Source organism: Gallinula chloropus (assembly GCF_964237585.1).
Source record: "Gallinula chloropus genome assembly, chromosome: 1".
NCBI lineage: Eukaryota > Metazoa > Chordata > Aves > Gruiformes > Rallidae > Gallinula > Gallinula chloropus.
The window spans coordinates 210,567,641-210,583,966 of record NC_140085.1 but is presented as its reverse complement, the minus strand read 5'-3'; the positions used below and the strand labels follow the sequence as shown (position 1 = coordinate 210,583,966).

General features: G+C 53.4%; 1 protein-coding gene across 1 annotated transcript; it reads right to left on the bottom strand.

Annotated features, from left to right (window-relative positions):
- Nucleotides 1-5,189: 5,189 nt before the first annotated feature.
- Nucleotides 5,190-9,378, bottom strand: PDX1 (pancreatic and duodenal homeobox 1; the record flags this gene model as incomplete). Its single annotated transcript, XM_084260694.1, has 2 exons — nt 5,190-5,566; nt 8,979-9,378. The coding sequence occupies 2 exons, from the start codon at nt 9,376-9,378 to the stop codon at nt 5,190-5,192; spliced, it is 777 nt and encodes a 258-aa protein (XP_084116820.1).
- Nucleotides 9,379-16,326: the final 6,948 nt, after the last annotated feature.

Here is a 16,326-nt window from a genome sequence, read left to right as displayed (position 1 = left end):
TTTGAGGTCTGCAGGAAGTGTCCAAAACAAGCACAGCTAAATTTATAGGGGCAGAAATTGCCCCTGCTCAGACAAAATGCCAGCATGCTCATGGAGAAAGCTCTTTTCCACTACCCACTATCAATTCCAGCCTTTCAAGTGGAGACACAAACCATCACACCCACAGCTTTCCATGCCTGCTAAATGTATTTTGCTCTTGAATCCTAAGGGTACTGTGCCAAGGCTTCTCTGAGCAGTTGCTTTCCCCCCCGCCAGGTCTGGGTCAAGGGACAGAGAGGACATGAAGCTGACATTGGCACTAGCTCATCACACCCAGACCAGCTCTTATGTGAAACAAGGCCCAGCAACTCCCTCTTTGCCAATACTTTCACAGTGGGATGGTCCACACCATGCTTCTGCTCTTGGCCTGTTGGTCCAGCTCACCCTCATCTGTCAAACGCCTTCCCTCCCAGTGTATTTTTAGTTCATCCTTGAAGAATTTGTCCATTCACTAAGACACCTGTCTCTTGTGTCCAGTAGATCCTGGTAGATGGAGCCAAGCATCCGGGCTCCTGTGAACATGAGGTCCCACCTAAAGGTATCTCAGTCAGAGGCAGCACAACTGCAGCCTCTTCTCCTTCCAGTGGTGCTGCTGATGGAAGCAAATGGTTCCTGGAACAATCCCTGATATGAGGCAGCAAGTGTGTGGGGCCTAATAGTAAAGGAACCACGTGTTTGAGTTGCCTACTCCATGAACGAGCCTGGCCAGGTCTGACTCATCACTGAGGCACGCTGGGGAGAAAGAAGGACTCAGCTCATTACCTCTGCATTTCGTTTGTCCCTGCATATGTGGCAATCCCAGAATACCTGGGGAACAGAGAAGTTTTGCACCAGGACAAGTGGTGGGAGGAGAGGAGATGGAGAAAGGTAGAGACTAGGAGAAGCCTTGCCTCCATCAACTTTCCCCTTCGCTCCACCATGCTTTGTGCTCACAGCTAAAGCACTGCTGGGGCACATGGGTGCTGGCAAGGTGCACAGAAAGATATTGCAAAGAGTGTTGGCAGCCAGTGGGGCAGGAACAATCAGGGTAAATTATAAATGCAGCTAAGTAGTGGATGAATGAAAGTAGGTAGTGTTCACTACGAACAAGGGCACTGCAGTGTTTCCACATGTCATTATGGAATATCCTTCAAGATCTGGTCATTCTTATCCCCAATCAGGGTAGAAGAAAGCAGGGAGGGAACTGCCTTTCTGAGTCATGGTTTGTTGGAAGCCACATGTGTGCATGTGTGTGCGTATGGGCTGCCTATGCTTACGTGAGGAACTCTCTTAAGGACAACCCTTTAAGCCATCAGGAGGGAAGGGAGCTTGATGACATCTTTTTCTATGCCCAAAGTAAGCCTTGAAACACTCAGTTAACTCCCAGCCACATCTGCCCCGTGGGGAGGCCAGATTGTGAGGGGCATTACCCAGCCCAACAGACCCTGCTTTGATGGTCCTTGTGGTGCTGGCATCTCATCTCTGGTTCCACTTCAAAGTCTTCCTGAGCGATGTTTCTTCTCTGATCCTGCAACATCTCTCCTCAGCCGTGGTCACAGCAGCAGCAGCAGCAACCTCAGCGTGGGAGGTAGCAGGGTTGGGTGTTGGACTGGAAAGATTTTCACACCTCAGGTTAAATCACTGCTTTCAGAGTTGATTTATGGGCATAATTATTCATATACAGAGGGATTTTCAGGCAAATCCATGGGTCTGTAGCGGAGGAGACAAGTGCAGCCTCCCAATCCTTCCTTTCACATGGCCATCTCTCTGCAGGGTCCTGGACACGGTCCTGTATGTGGGAGGTAAAGCAGGGTTAGCAGGGGTGGTGCATGAGCTCCTGTTTCCTTTCCCCAGCCTCAGCCAAAGCATGATGGTAGCACAACCCCAATGGGGGCTGCTGGCTGAAGCTTCTCAGATGGCAGCAAACCAACAACCATTTTATGGCAGGATCTGGCCTGCCTGTGAGAGCAGCCCCCCCCCAGCTCCTGCCCAGGGTTTGCCATTCACATTAGGTGCTGAGCCCTGCTTTGAGATAGAACAGGGCACTGAATATTCCCTGCCTTGTGGAATGACACTCAATATCTTGGTAGCACAGGAGCAGAGAAGCAAGCTTGTGCTGCCGTGTTGGGGATGTACCTGAGAAAAGCAGGAGCAGCAAAGCTGCATCAAGACCTCCAGCCTCACTGTCTTCCCCTGGAGCTGCCGGTAGAGCTGGTACCTCCATAGTTCCTGGTGCGGTGGATGCCTGTGTGAGCTGCACCCAGGCAGGGGAAAATTACCCTGCATCTTGCTCAGCTTTTCTTTAAAACAGGTAATACTCAATACATATGATCCTTGGGGACATGCCTCTCCCACACCTGCTTAAAGGACTTGAGTATCATCTGAGAGGACAATGAGAAGACGTCTCACACTTTTCTTGCCTAATTTTAAAAATCAGGATCTTTAGAACTTGGGAAAAACCTATCCTAGGGGTAAAGATGTTTAAACATAAACGATGAACTATTTCATAATATAAATTATTAACTATTTCATAAGGAGTGGTCTCCTAGGAAAAATAGGTATGTCTGGGCAGCTGTTTTTGGTAAGATGACACAGCACAAGAACTCAGGCAGCCTTATAACTCCATGTCAGCTCTGCCTTTCCCCAGCACAGCACAATACAGGGCTGGCTGCTCTCTCAGGTGTGGAAGGCTACCATGAACCTGCACATTTCTTCATTCAACTCATGCTATTTTTTCCCACTGATGCAGTTGCAAAGAGGATGAACATACATATATACATATATATAAAGTGGTAAAACCATAAACTATGTAAATTCTTTGAAGAAAAAGACTTTATTCATTAAAACTAAACTATGCAGGTCTGATTCTACTTTCACTCACTAAAATACCTTGGCACCAGAGTCAAACAATTCTTATCAATTCTGCAACTTCTCCTCTTTTTTCCAGCAGCTCACAGAGAAAATCGATCCCGAATGTGTTACACTAGAGAAAGGACAGGGGAAAATTCAGCCACCGTGTATGCTGTTTACCCAGGGCAATGTGCCGTATGAACCTTAGCAGTATTTTGTGTGACAGACATCCCTTCTGCAGCCAGATCTATTTTTACAGTGACTCCCAAGTTGCAATTTCAGTGCCAGGCATTGTAGAAGGTAGTTGGTGCATGTTACCAGCACCAGGTTGATGCTAATAGTGATGAGCAATGCTGAGGTTTAAAAATAGCTTTATGACTCCCCAAAGTTTGAGAAGTGTTGCTTTAATTAATACGGTGCTTGGCTTCTGAAGCAGAACAGCTTTATTTGAATTTTGCTCGTATAATCATTAGTAAAGGTCTCACTCATTGACTGCGCTTTGATGAATAAGGATATACAGGCTGGGATGATAAATTTCTCAGGCAACTTGCAGGAAAAGTTATCAGGAATGTCCGTGTGCTCACACACACACACACACATCTTAATGCCCCCAAAGAAAAGAAAAGCAATAGACCAATTATCCCTTCAGCTCGATGCTCCCCCTGACTGTTAAGTCTCATGTTAGATGGGAAAAAAAGCCCCAAAGAGCCGTGGCAAGCTACGTAATCTCCCCTTCGCTGTCAGGCATGGGACTGGGAACATCCTCTGGCCAGGGTGGGAAAGGGCCTCCTCCTCTTCCTCTTCCTCCTCTCCTGGCACTCCTGGACCCGCAGCCCAGGCAGACTGTGTCCGTCCCCGAGGGATGCTCGAGAGGTTGGTGCTGCCGGGGTGGGGGAGCAAATCCTGATCAAAGAGAGAAGGTTGATCCTCCTGACCCACAGTAAATCCGGGAAGCTCCTGCTTCCTTCCGGCCGCTATTTTCCGTTTCCAGTTTTGAGTTGTTCCCCCCCGCCCCAGCTTAGATGAATTTCTAAAACATTAAGTGGGCACTGGAACAGCTCATTTCCCTTGTACAAAACGCTGTCTCGACAGGGAAGACGTTTCTGGCGACAGAGGCTGACGAGAAGGCAAGGATGGGTCCGGGACGGGCGGCTGCGGAGCCCCGGCTGCCCGCAGGGAAGCGCCCGGCCGGCCTCCTGCCCCGCTTCAGCCCTGAGGACCGGAGTCTCCTGCACGTCGGGCCGGGCCCTGGACCTGCAGGGAGATTCCTTCTCTCCAACGCAGAGTCCGAGCTCACAGGAGAGAAGAAAGAGGCAGGAGCTTTTCCCCAGAGGAAAATGTCCGTGGGACCAGCCCTGCCCCGTCGGACACGTCCCGCTCTCGGCTCGCAGCCCGATTTGCCTCTGCCCCACGGCCGGAGATCACCCATGGATTTTCTGCCGCACGCCCGGGTTTGCACCCACCCCTCGGGGAGGCGATCGCGGCCCCGAGCCCCGCGGAGTTCCCGCTTGTCCTCCGCGGAGCCCCGACGGCCGTGGAACCGCTGGCAGAGCCCGCAGGAGTGTCTGGGGCTACATGTGCCGGTCATCGGGACCCGGTCACGGGAGGAGACAAATTCTACCCGCAGAATGGGCTTATTTTTTTCCTTTTTTTCTTTTTTTTTTCCAACTATTTTTTTTTTCCCCAAAAGAAAACGAAACAAAACCAGTTCCAGTTCCCAAATAAATGAGCCATAGTCCCAGGGCAGTTGCCCTCAGTAGAGCCGATGACACGGGGCCTCTGGAAGGGATGGGAACGGCAGGGTGCCAGCCCCGGGAAGTTCTCGGATGCTCGGCTCCGCGTCCGCGTTTGAGCAGCGCCGGGCACGGCGGGACCCGCGCCCCGACCGGGCAGCTGTCGGTGGTAAAGCGGCGTGCGCTCGCTTCTCCTCCGGTTTCCAGCCCGCTCCGTGCACTCAGGATTGCACACACCGTCGATGGCCTCCCTAGATCCGCCTTCCCTGGGGGAAGCTGCCCCGGAGGGTCCGCTGTGGCTTGGGGCGCCCGGTAAGAGCGGGGACGGGCTCGCCGCCATCCCGGCGGCTCGCTGAGGCCTTCCCCGGCACTGCGGCCCGCAGCGAGTGTCCCATTGCTGCGGCCGAACACTTGTAATTTCATTTTCGCAGGACGAGAGTTTCGGAGGGGAGGCACCGAGTCTCCCCGGGGACAGGCGGCGAGGGTCGGGCACGGTATGGCATGGCGGCGGGGAGCCGGCGCCACACTCTCGGCCCTCTCCCCGGTCCCATCTGCTTCCCCGGCCCGGGACACGGGGCTCCCCGCCGCTCACCGAGAGTCTTGCTGCCTTCTGGGGGCGAGCAGGTCCCTGGAGGCCCCCGAGGGCAGGTTGCCGGGGGGACATGGCTGAAGGTCCTCCTTGCCCTGCAGCTCCCCGGACGACACCACACAGTCTTGCTCGGGGTCATTGCTGTTGCCCGCCCCTCGCTTTTTGTCCTCTTCTTTCTTCCACTTCATCCGCCGGTTCTGGAACCAGATCTTGATGTGCCTCTCGGTCAAGTTCAACATGACAGCCAGCTCCACCCGCCGCGGCCTGGAAATGTACTTGTTGAAGAGAAACTCCTTCTCCAGCTCCAGCAGCTGCGCCCGGGTGTACGCCGTCCTCGTCCTCTTGTTCTCCTCCTGTTCCACCACGTAGGATCCCCCTGGAAAGAAAGGAGAATCAGCTCCGGCCCACCTGACCGCCCCCTCGGGCTGCGGGGTCCACGACCCGCACCCCAGCGCGGCGCGGGGGACGCGCGGTGAGAGGACTCAGTGGAGCGGTGCTGGTGGCAATGGCTGATATTTTATAACATTTAATTAAAATAATAATAATAATAATAATAATAATTTGGTCCCTTAAGCGCCACCGTTTGCGTGTCACTCGAAAGCTCTGAAAGATTCAGGGCCTGGCAACTGCTCAGATTCGTGAAGAAAGAAAAAAAGAAAGAGAAAGAAGAGGAAAAGGGAAAAAGAATAAAGGAAAAAGAGAAAAAGGAAAATAAAAAGGAAAACGAAAAGAAAAAGAAAAAGAAAAAAAGAAAAAGAAAAAGAAAAAGAAAAAGAAAAAGAAAAAGAAAAAGAAAAAGAAAAAGAAAAAGAAAAAGAAAAAGAAAAAGAAAAAGAAAAAGAAAAAGAAAAAGAAGAAGAAAAAGAAAAAAAGAAAAAGAAAAAGGAAAATAAAACCAAAACCAAACGGCAAAACCCCCAAATTACCCCCCATAAAAAAACCCCAATAAAGCAATAACAACAACAAATGTTTTCTTGTGTGACGCACAGGCAACCAAGCAAAATATAAGTTAAAATGCCTCACGTCCCCGGCAAAGGACGGGGAGGAGAAGCCATCCCGCCGGAGAAGCCATCCCGCCAGCGAAGCCATCCCGCCAGCGAAGCCATCCCGCCGGAGAAGCCATCCCGCCAGCGAAGCCATCCCGCCATAGGCGCTGGCGGCCGCGTCCCGGGACGGCCGGGCGGGCGTCTCTCCCCGACGGGGCTGCGGTTGGACCCTCCGTCCTTTGCACAAGCCGCCAAAAAAAATAAATATGGAGAGATTTCACGGAACAGGAGGTTGAGGGCCGCGGGAAGTCTCCCGGAATATTGCCACCGAGCAGCCCTCGGCCCACGAGGGACCGCCGCGGGTGGCAACGGGGCGGGCACCGGAGCTGCTGCCGGGCCGGGAGCGGGACCGCAGCCCCTCCGTTTCCTCAGGTTGGTGGACCCTTGGATTTCTCGTTCCCGGAAAACAGGGACACCTGCGGAATTCCCGATTCCCAGCGCGGCCCCCGCGGTCCTGCATGGCCGCTGTGTCCCGGGTGGTACTGGCGGCAGCGAGAGAGGCCGGGGATGGGCACTGAACCTCATGGCCGCTATTGCCAAAGCCGGGAGCCCGGCTGGGTACGCTTCGGGTGGTGATGGCATCTGTAGGCCACGGTGGTTTCAACAATCGGAGCGAAACAGTCGTTTCAAGAGAGCTATGCGGGCTTTCCCGCCTCTCACCTTCCTATTCCCGAGATTTTATAGAGAGAGATAGATAGATGATGTTTAGAAATATAGGCCTATAAACTTAATGTGTATATAGCTATTTTAAAAAGCATCTTAAAATACTTGTCTGTACATAAAGATGTTTATCAATACAAACCTATGCATGTACAGCCATGTGTATGTATTTTAAATAAATACTAAAATAAATGTATATGCATAAAAATGTTTGCAGATATAAACCTGTGTGTATACACACACGGATCTGATTCTTTCACCGTAAACTCGTGCTGCCGGGAGGCGGAACACCGGCGGTCTGCCGGGACAGGCCGGGTCTCGGGGCTCAGCGGACCGCGCTCCCCGCCGCGCCCTGCCCGCAGCACGGTACGACCCCCGGGAGGCGGCTGGCAGCCCGGCGGTCCCCGCGGGCGGCGGAGCGCGGAGCAGGGCACGGCGGGTGGCACGGGGCCGGGATTTGCTCCGGCCCCTCTGTGCGCTTTTTCCCGGCAATAATAACGCAAAGCCCACAAGAATCCGCAGACACCATAACCCCAAGTGTTTCCATAAATATATATAATATATATATTTATTAAAAAGTACTTAGGCTATGTAGTTTGCAATATATACTGCAAAAAATACACTGGGGCTTTGGCTATGGGCGTTATGGGGGTGCCCGGTATAGCGCTGTGCCACTTTGGCTCTCCGGGCGTGCACCGTGCACCCGCCACAGGAGCGGCCCGTGCGTGCACACACATCCCCTGCACGGCACAGCCCTTGCCCGGACCTCCCGGGTGAGCTGGGAAGAGCAGGGAAGAGTTTTCGGCTTTTACGGGGAAAGTTTCGTTTTGTTGCGCGTTTTGTCATCCCTCAGGTACAGGAATCAGAGGCGGGGAGCTGGGGGGGGGGGGGGGATTGTTCTGAAAGTCTGGCGCTTTTTTTTTTTTTTTTTTCCTTTTTTCCCCGTCTCTTAAGGAAATTAATCCAGCCCAAGGAAAACGATCTGATTTTTCTCCCTCCTCTCCCCCACTTCTTCCCCTGCCCCAGCACATTCTCTGCCGTGGCGTGGGGCAGCGCTCCTCTCCCCTTCCCGGAGGATGCGCCCCCGTGGGGAACGGGTTACCGCCGCCTCTCCTTGTCCCCTCGGTTTGCCCGCTGCAATTCCCAAACTATTTCATGGTGATTTTAATACCCCAGTCCTTTTTTCAACTGTCTATTTGAACAAAGCCATTAATATAATATTTGCCGTATAGGCGTGACAAAGGCGCAGGACACGATAACATTGTGCAGGCAGAGACAGAAATATTGTTGGGCAGCGGAACTTTCTGCCTAGATAGAGTTTCTTCCCCTCGCTGGCAGCTTTGTTTCATTTGTGCATTGTTTCCCCTGCCCCGGGTTTTAACTTGGAAAGGTGCAATTACGGCTAAATCCCACGGGGAAGCACGAGGGGGTGGGAGAGAGGAGCTGGGGTGGGAGATGGAGCTCTGCCGCCCGGGCGCCGTGGAACGGCGAGGGGCAGCGGAGTGGGAGAGGGGCGAGGCGGCGGCCCCGGGGTTTCGGGGGCTGCTCCAGGGCTGCACGGTCCGCGCAGACACGCGGAGCGACCACGTTGTGCCCTGCCCTCGCAGCCCTGCCAGCCGCTTCCCCGCCCGCTCCACCCCGCGGGTGTCTCCGCGCCCCCGGCCTCGCCCTGCCCGGTCCCGACCCCCGCGCGGAGCCCACCGCGCCCGCGGAGCCGACGCACCGCCGAGACCCCCTGTACGGCGGGGCGGCAGCGCCCGCGCCGCCGGGCGGCAATTAGTTAATTGGTGAAAAATAATTCGTTAATAATTGCTTAGGGCTCGGGCAGAGTGGGGCGCGGCGAGCCGGTCGGCGGGGCCCGGAGGGCCGGCTCCCAACGCCGGCTTTCAGGATGAAAAGCCCCACAGCAGTGGGTCTCGGGGGGCTGGCAGGGGAGAAGGAGCATCCCGGGGAAGAGACCCTCCAGGACGCCTCCACCCTACACGCGAGCGGCGGGAACAAGGCCGGTGCAGGGAAGGGTTCCTGCCCGACGGGAGGGAGAGAAGCGACGGAGCAGCGGCAGAGCGAGGCGGCGGGGCTTACCGGTCCACTGTCCCTTCCAGGCGTGCGATTTGGTGGACTTCATCCAGGCGAAAGGCACCTGTACTCGGGGCTCCTCTATCGCCCCCGTGTCCGCCCCGTCTGCGAAAGGCAGCGCGTCCTGGTGGGGAGGAGGTAGATGAGGGTGGTGGTGGTGATGGTGGTGATGAAGGTGGGAGACCCCGGCATCCTCTGTGATGGGGGGCACCTCGTAAGGTGAAATGTCTGGCGGGCTGCCTTGCTCGAGAGCACTTAAGGCGCTGGGGTAAGGAGTCTGCTGCTGCCTGCCCATGTACAGGCAGGCGGGGGGGCTGGGGTTGTAATCCTGCGCCTGGGCTCTCTGAAACGCACACGACTCCTTGTAGAGCTGCGCCGAGGCGTAATACTGCTCCTCGGTGTTCATGGTGAGCGGGGCCGGGGTGAGGGGGGGGGTCTCGCAGCTTAGGGGCACATAGGGCTGCTCCCGCTCCCGGCGCCCGGGATGCCTCTTTGACAGCTCGCCGCCCCGTCGGGCCCCGCCGCCCTGCCCGGCTCCCGCTGCCTCCCCATAGGCGCCGCTCCCCCCACGTGAGCCCTCCCGCAGCCCTCCTGGGCGGGGCGCGACCTGTAAGAGGCCACGCGGGGTGGCCCCGGTCCCGCAACCCCTTTCCTCTTAACGGGGCAGGTGCCGGGAGCCCTCGACCCCGCCGCGGAGTGCCGCGCCCTGCTTGTGGGCGAGGAGACCCTCGGCGAGGCGGCTTGCGGGGTCGGGGGTCTTACGGAGCCGGGGGAAGGGGTTGGGAGATTGTCCCGACGCGCCGGAGCATGTAGCCCTTAAACCCACCTTTTCCCTTCCAGTGCCGCTCCCCCAGGACCCTCTCCCCCCGCCCCCCCAAGGAAAACCCTCTTGGGACTGGACACACGGAAGGGGACACCCTGGAGGGGACTGGATACCCTGGAGGGGTTTAGGACCTGGAGATTTTAGGCTGAGGAGACATCTCTGCCAGGGATGCGGGAGCGGATATTCGGGGACGGGCAGGGTGCGCTGGGGACGTCGCTTCCTCGAGGGGAGCCGTGTGCCGGGGCCCCGAGGGTCGGGAAGGACCGGCTTGCTGCCCGCTCTCCCCAGACCCTGGGGGATGCGGCCGGAGGGGACCACAATGCTATCACCAGTGCGAGCGATAGGCAGCGGATTGTTTGTCCAAGGGGTAAATTTGGGAGCCTTCCCCACGGCTTGGGCTGCAATGTGTTGACCCTCGGAGATAATCTGCTCCGAGCCGGTGCCGGTTGACTTGGTGACGAGGCTATGAGGAGGCGGAGAGCTACCGAAAGGGACAAAGATCATTTCCCTGCCTCCCTCCGCTCGGCTTGGCGGGCGCTTTCGCCGGCTCGGGGGCAGCAACGCTTCTTATTTACCCCGTCCCGCCACCTCTCACCGCCTCTTCACCGGGAGCTTTCACCCGGCACCGGGGCTCCGGCCGCCGCCGTCGGGGCGCGCAACGGCGGCTCCGTCTAGGGCGGCGGTGAGGAGCACGGTGCGGGTGCTTCGGCTCGGCTCGGCCCGGCTAAGCCCGGCTCAGCCCGGTTCGTCTCGGCCGGTGGCGATGCATCGCTGAGCAGGCGGGGCAGGAGGTTGGTTCCCGGTGCCTCCCTCCCGCGCCCGGTTCCGTGGGATCATAAACCCGCCCAGTCCATTACACTTAAAATGAGTTTCCGCTCTGAATCCACGCGAGTCCCCCCATCTCTTAGAAAGCACAGTGAGCCTTTGATTCAATATTGAGCCATTAAGCGATTGCTTTCCCAAGCCATTTAACAGCAGCTCTTATGGATAAATAAACAAAAAGGGCTGTAAACCAATTATAGTGCGGATAGTGAAAAAGTATTTTATTAGCGGGAATTACCGATAGACATCGCTGCTGCTCGGGCTCCCCCCGCCCGGCGCCCTCCCTCTCCATCCCCTGGCATGCCGGGCGGGAGGACGCGCCCTGCCCGGGGCTGGCAGCCGGTGTGCGGCGGGGGGGGTGGGGGGTGGCACGGGCTGAGCCAGGCGAGCTCCCTCAGAGGTGGTCCCCCCATCGCTCCGCACCCCGGCGCCCATGGGCAACCACCAGTGTCCTTTGATGGGGAGACTTCTTGCGCACCGACCCCAGCACAGCACCCCTTAGCCCCTTCCCCTCTGGGCTGGGGGCTGCGTGCCGGCAGGTCCCCAGAGATCTGCTTCCCGCACCATTTACCGCTCCGGGTTTTCCACGGAGAACCGGCGCGGACAAACAAACGCGAGGCCATAAAACCCAGAGCAAATTGATCCATCTCCAGGGAGGACCATTACCCGGTGTCTTAATGCGGTCCTCTCTCTATAAGGGACTTTTCTAAATAGAGCAAACACTTCCCCCTCCAAAGCAAATGAATTTCGAATAATTTAGAGCTAATTCTCTTTCCTTCTGCCTGCGTGAGCAGGCGATAAGGGCACGCTTTGCTCTGCTAACAACAAGACAGCGAGCTGCAGTGCAGGAAAAGGGCCTCGCTGGGTATCCCGGCATTGGGGACCCCAGCCAGGACCAGGGCTGGTGATGTCCAGCAGCTGGTGGAGGGGACATGGTAGGGAGCTGAACACAGCTGGAGCCCAGGGATGACCACTGCCTGCCTCCTCCTCCTCCTGGGATGTAGGTGCTGACATCTGGTTGAAGGGGCTCCTTCACAGCTGTGGGTCCCCAGACAAAGCGTCTGAGCTTTTTTTCCCACCCCAGTGCCCACTGAGCATGGGAAATGGGTGATGGGCAGGTGGGAGTGAAGGGAATGGCCCAGCTTGGCCCAGAACCAGGCTCTGCAGACACTGCTGTGCTGACTCAAGGCAATAGGTCCAGTCACCCCATACCCTTTTCTTAAATAGTGCATCACCTCTGGCAGTTGCAGCAGGATGCTCACATGGGATTCCATGCCCAGGTCTTGTCCCAAACTCCCAGAATTTTCTGCTCCAGGTATTTCCCAAGCCATGTGGATATTATAGTTCTCAGCTGATTTTTCCACATCTTGTCTCCCTGAAACCTTAGCTAAACCTTTTGCCTCCCACCACCAAACCTGGCAAAGCATTCCCCAGATTAACTGCTGTGCTGTGAGGCATTGCCACCCTTTGCTGACCTTGCACCTGGCTCCATTTATTCAGTCCTAATTCTCCAGCTAGAAGATGGAGATAGCCTTGAGATGGGTAGGCATGATGTAAGAAATGAAAAGGTGCAGTGTTGCTTCTTGAGCTCCTATGTAGACTCTATGAGGCCAGCAGCACTTGAACACTTTGAATAGTGAGCCCATGGACTCCTGCACACACATTGACATGTCCCATGCCAAACCAAGACTGGTTTTGGCTCTCTTGGAGCGACAAGAAACTTGGCCATCCTCAATCTATAGGTAACCAGATAAAGAAAAGATACAAACAACATCTTTATTCCAACTTACAAACCTACATCAGAGTTTTAACCATTAAAAAAGAAGAAAAGAAAAAGTATTGCACACTAGAACAGATTAACAATGGATTAGGTAGATTCTTCCTCACTTTAGAGCCTGGCTGGATTTATGCTGCAGTTCTGTTGGAGGTCCTGGGCTTTACCCAGAGTAGGAAGTTTATACGGACCATAGAAACCCCCAAAGACCTTGGGGATGTCTACGGCTGCCATGTTTAGATCACCCAGCTTCATCTGTGGAGCTGAAGAGTGCACACTTCCAGTTCTGCTTTGTGTCTGATTCATGAGCACAGCCCCACAACCAATAACTCAGTTGTAGCTCATGATGAGAGCAACTCCAGGTTGTTTCCTCTAATCACACTTTATTCATCCGAGGTGGCTTTTCTGTACTACTCAATAAAGTTTCTGTGAGGATCTACTTAGAAGGTAAATCCTCATAGCCAGTAGATTATACCAAGAGATTAAACAAATATAAGTCCATGAGTCTGTATCAGTAATTGAAGGATGATGGTGATAGCAGCAATGCTGAGTAACACAGGCAGGTTGTAATTATCAACATGAGTACAGGAATTCAGATGTTTGAGTGTCAGTAACAAATGTTTCAGCTACTCACCTGTTGCCATCCTACAATGAGACCGTGCACTAACCACACTGCAATCCTTGGATTACTGTACTGAATTCAAGAGTGTTTTAGGGCTGTATTAAGATTTGATCCTATCTCTCTAAGCTGGTTATCTATATGGTTAACTGTTAGCCTGCATTATATGAAGCCCAAAACTTTACAACGTGATATGACCGTGGCTGTGTGCCCAATGACTTGGAAAGCCAAGCCACATACCTAACGTCCTATCTATGTGTTTGTAAAATGTATGCCAACATATACAATGTGACTCTTGAAATTCAGTGATTTTCCAGTGACCTGACCCTTTAACAATTAATTTAGGAGCATACTGTGGGGCACTGTGTTTTGAAAGTCTTGTCCACTCCTTCCCCAGTAGTGTTTGACAAGCATCACTGCAGGTTGCTGAGATCAGTGAAATGCAAAACCATCTGGACATGGTATTTTTTCCCCCCTCCCTAGGAAAGGTGTCAGGAGCATTTTGTTTGCCTTTCAATGCAAATAATTCATGAACCCCTATTCAATTAGTTCCCTTTCCTGTTATGACCAAGGGTAGTTTCATCACTCCTCTCACCTCCCTGACGGTCTAGCTAGAGTATAAACTAGCAGGTATAGTTCAGGCACACTTCCTTACAGTAATCTGTCTTGACTTCCTACATCTGCACAATATCTGATGACTTCTCAGTGCCCAGCTGCTCTTTGCCAACCCACATTTAGACAGAAGTGTTGAAGGTGAGCAGAACACATTCACAATAATCTCCTTTTCTCTCCCAGCCGTGCTCAACCCAACACAAGAAAACTATACCCACGGGAAGGTCCAGCAGTAGGAGAAGGAGAAGTTGACTGGGAAACAGAGCTTTCCCAGGGATTGATTTTTAACCCCCCCCAGGGCTCTATCTAGCAGAAAGGTAACCTTTCACAAAGCTGGTTAATAATCAATAAGCATGTGAAAACAAAGCTGTCTTTCCCTCTTAGCACTAACGATAAAAACAGGAGCATGAACTATTCCACCTGCCTTAAAGTAACACTGGTTCATCAGCTTTTTTTTTTTTTTGGCAAAAAGGTTCTTTTTGTCCCTGGGTGACTCTGCGTTTGCACAGGGGAACTTCAGTTTGCTCTTCCCACCACACATCAGCTTCTTCACACCATAGGTGTGTGCAGTGTCTTGAACTGCACAGGAAGGCGTGTTTGCATAAGCCAGCTTGAATAACACCTTGTCCAGAAAATACATAGGAAAGTTGCCTTGGGAAGAGCTGAGAGTAGGAGAAGATCTTAAATGCATAGTCTTTTTTACACTTTCTCATTTACATATGTTAATTAATTAATTTTTTTTTAATTATTATTTTTTTAACCCCCTCTGAAATCGGTGGTTTAATTTTCTGGTAGGAATATCATCTGTCACTGAGGAAGCATGGTTGGAAGCTTTGGAAGAAGAGTTGAGGAATGACTTTAAAATACTGTGAACCTTTCCACTAAAACCACAGCAGGGATTTCAGGCTGTCTGCCCCACATAGAATCATAGAATCATAGAATGGTCTGGGTTGGAAGGGACCCCAAGGATCATAGAGCTCCAACCCCCCTCTGTTTCCCACTTCATGTTTATTACACCAGATAGGAGTTTAAAACAACAAAAAAATGATAATAAATCCCATAGCTACCAATAGAGGAATTCAGGGCAGAACTATAGCCCGGCGAGAAGCCCTCCTCACAGCCCTTGCCTGCCTGCATTCTCCCTTAGACCCCAGGCTTTTCGGAGCAGAGCAGGTTTCTGGCTCAGTGGGAGCCTGGTTGCGCAGGTGGCACCTGGCCGTTCTCACCAGGGCCCTCCCCTCTTGTTTGTGCATTGAAACTTTGCTGGACTTCAACCATTTGGGTTGAAATTTTCCATTCTGCACCTCCACCTCTCACCAAACATATGGGGAAACTTCCCTTAAGACTGTTTGGACCGGTATGAGAGCAGAGCTGGGAGATGATGACGCACTGGGGCTGGCTGTGTGGGGAGGGTGTGGAAACGCTGCCTCTGCGAGTGTCTCAAAACAAGGGCTGTGTACATATGGCTGATCCCAAGCTGGAGGAGAGGGCTGCAATCCAGGGAGAGCTCAGCATTTTCCTGCCATGTTTTCTTCGCTGCTGTGTTTCTCTGGTGGGTTTATGGATGTAAGAAGTTCTGCTGGTGACATCCCTCAAGACCAATCTCTCTGTGCCAAGTACCCCACACTCAGTGAAACTCTCAACTCCTGCACATCACATGGGCTCCACAGATACATCTTGAAACCTAGCAGCTAACCTCATTACAACTTCCTTCTACAGTGAGCAGATCCCTGCCCTGGGCCTCAGGACTGAATGAGAGACACCTCACTGTGTCACTGCCGTGGTGTTGGTCCCAGGAGCCAAAAAGCTGGGAGGCGTTCCTCATGCTCTGTCCTCCAGCCCTGAGCAGCATGGAGGAGGAAGGTGATTTAAGCAGAGGACACATAAGCTACTCACCCTTCACTGGAAAGTGTTTGAAGGTCCAGGTTTGAGCTCCCAACTCAGCTCTGGGTGAGACCTGGGAATACACAAACCTGACCTTTTTCCTTCTCTTGTCCCTGCTCTTTGGGAGAAACATGGGTGTGGGAGCAAGGAGGGAAGGAGGATGTGGTCCCACCAACCCTCTTTCCTGAGCTGCACCTCTGGATGGTCCAGCAGGTCTGACCAAAGGGCCATACTATAACCTTGGTGAATCTCTTGGGTTGAACCTCACAGAAAGGATGTCCAGTTGCCAATGCCTGAGGCACTCCTAGATGATGGGGAAGGTTTTGATTGTGAAAACTCACAAAGTCTGTTTGTGAACACCCTGTGCTGCAAGAACTGGGCACTTGAAGTGTTTCAACTCCCTCCAATGCTGTCCACGTGGGGGTTTTTTCTGAGCTGGTGGGTCCAGTAAAACTTCTGAGGACTTCAGCTAAGTACTGAGCATTAGTGGAGACTTTTAAACTTAATCCCATCGATCTGAGGTGGATTTCAGAAGGGATTTACATGCTCACCTTCCACTGAAACTGATGCGACGATTGAAATCGATTTAAAATCCAGGCATCAGATTTCATTCTCTCCTGAATAAAATGATGATCAGGCATGAACCTCCCAGACCCCACAGAGGGAAGTGTTAGGAAGGAGCCAGCAAGGAAAGTGACCCCTCCTGCCCTCTGTGCATGGGTGTAGTAAATTTGCAGGGAACAAGTCTTGGACTCAAACACCTCAGGAGGGAAAGTAGAATTGGTTTAAGTGGGCCCTAAGTGCCAAGGAGTGCTGAGAA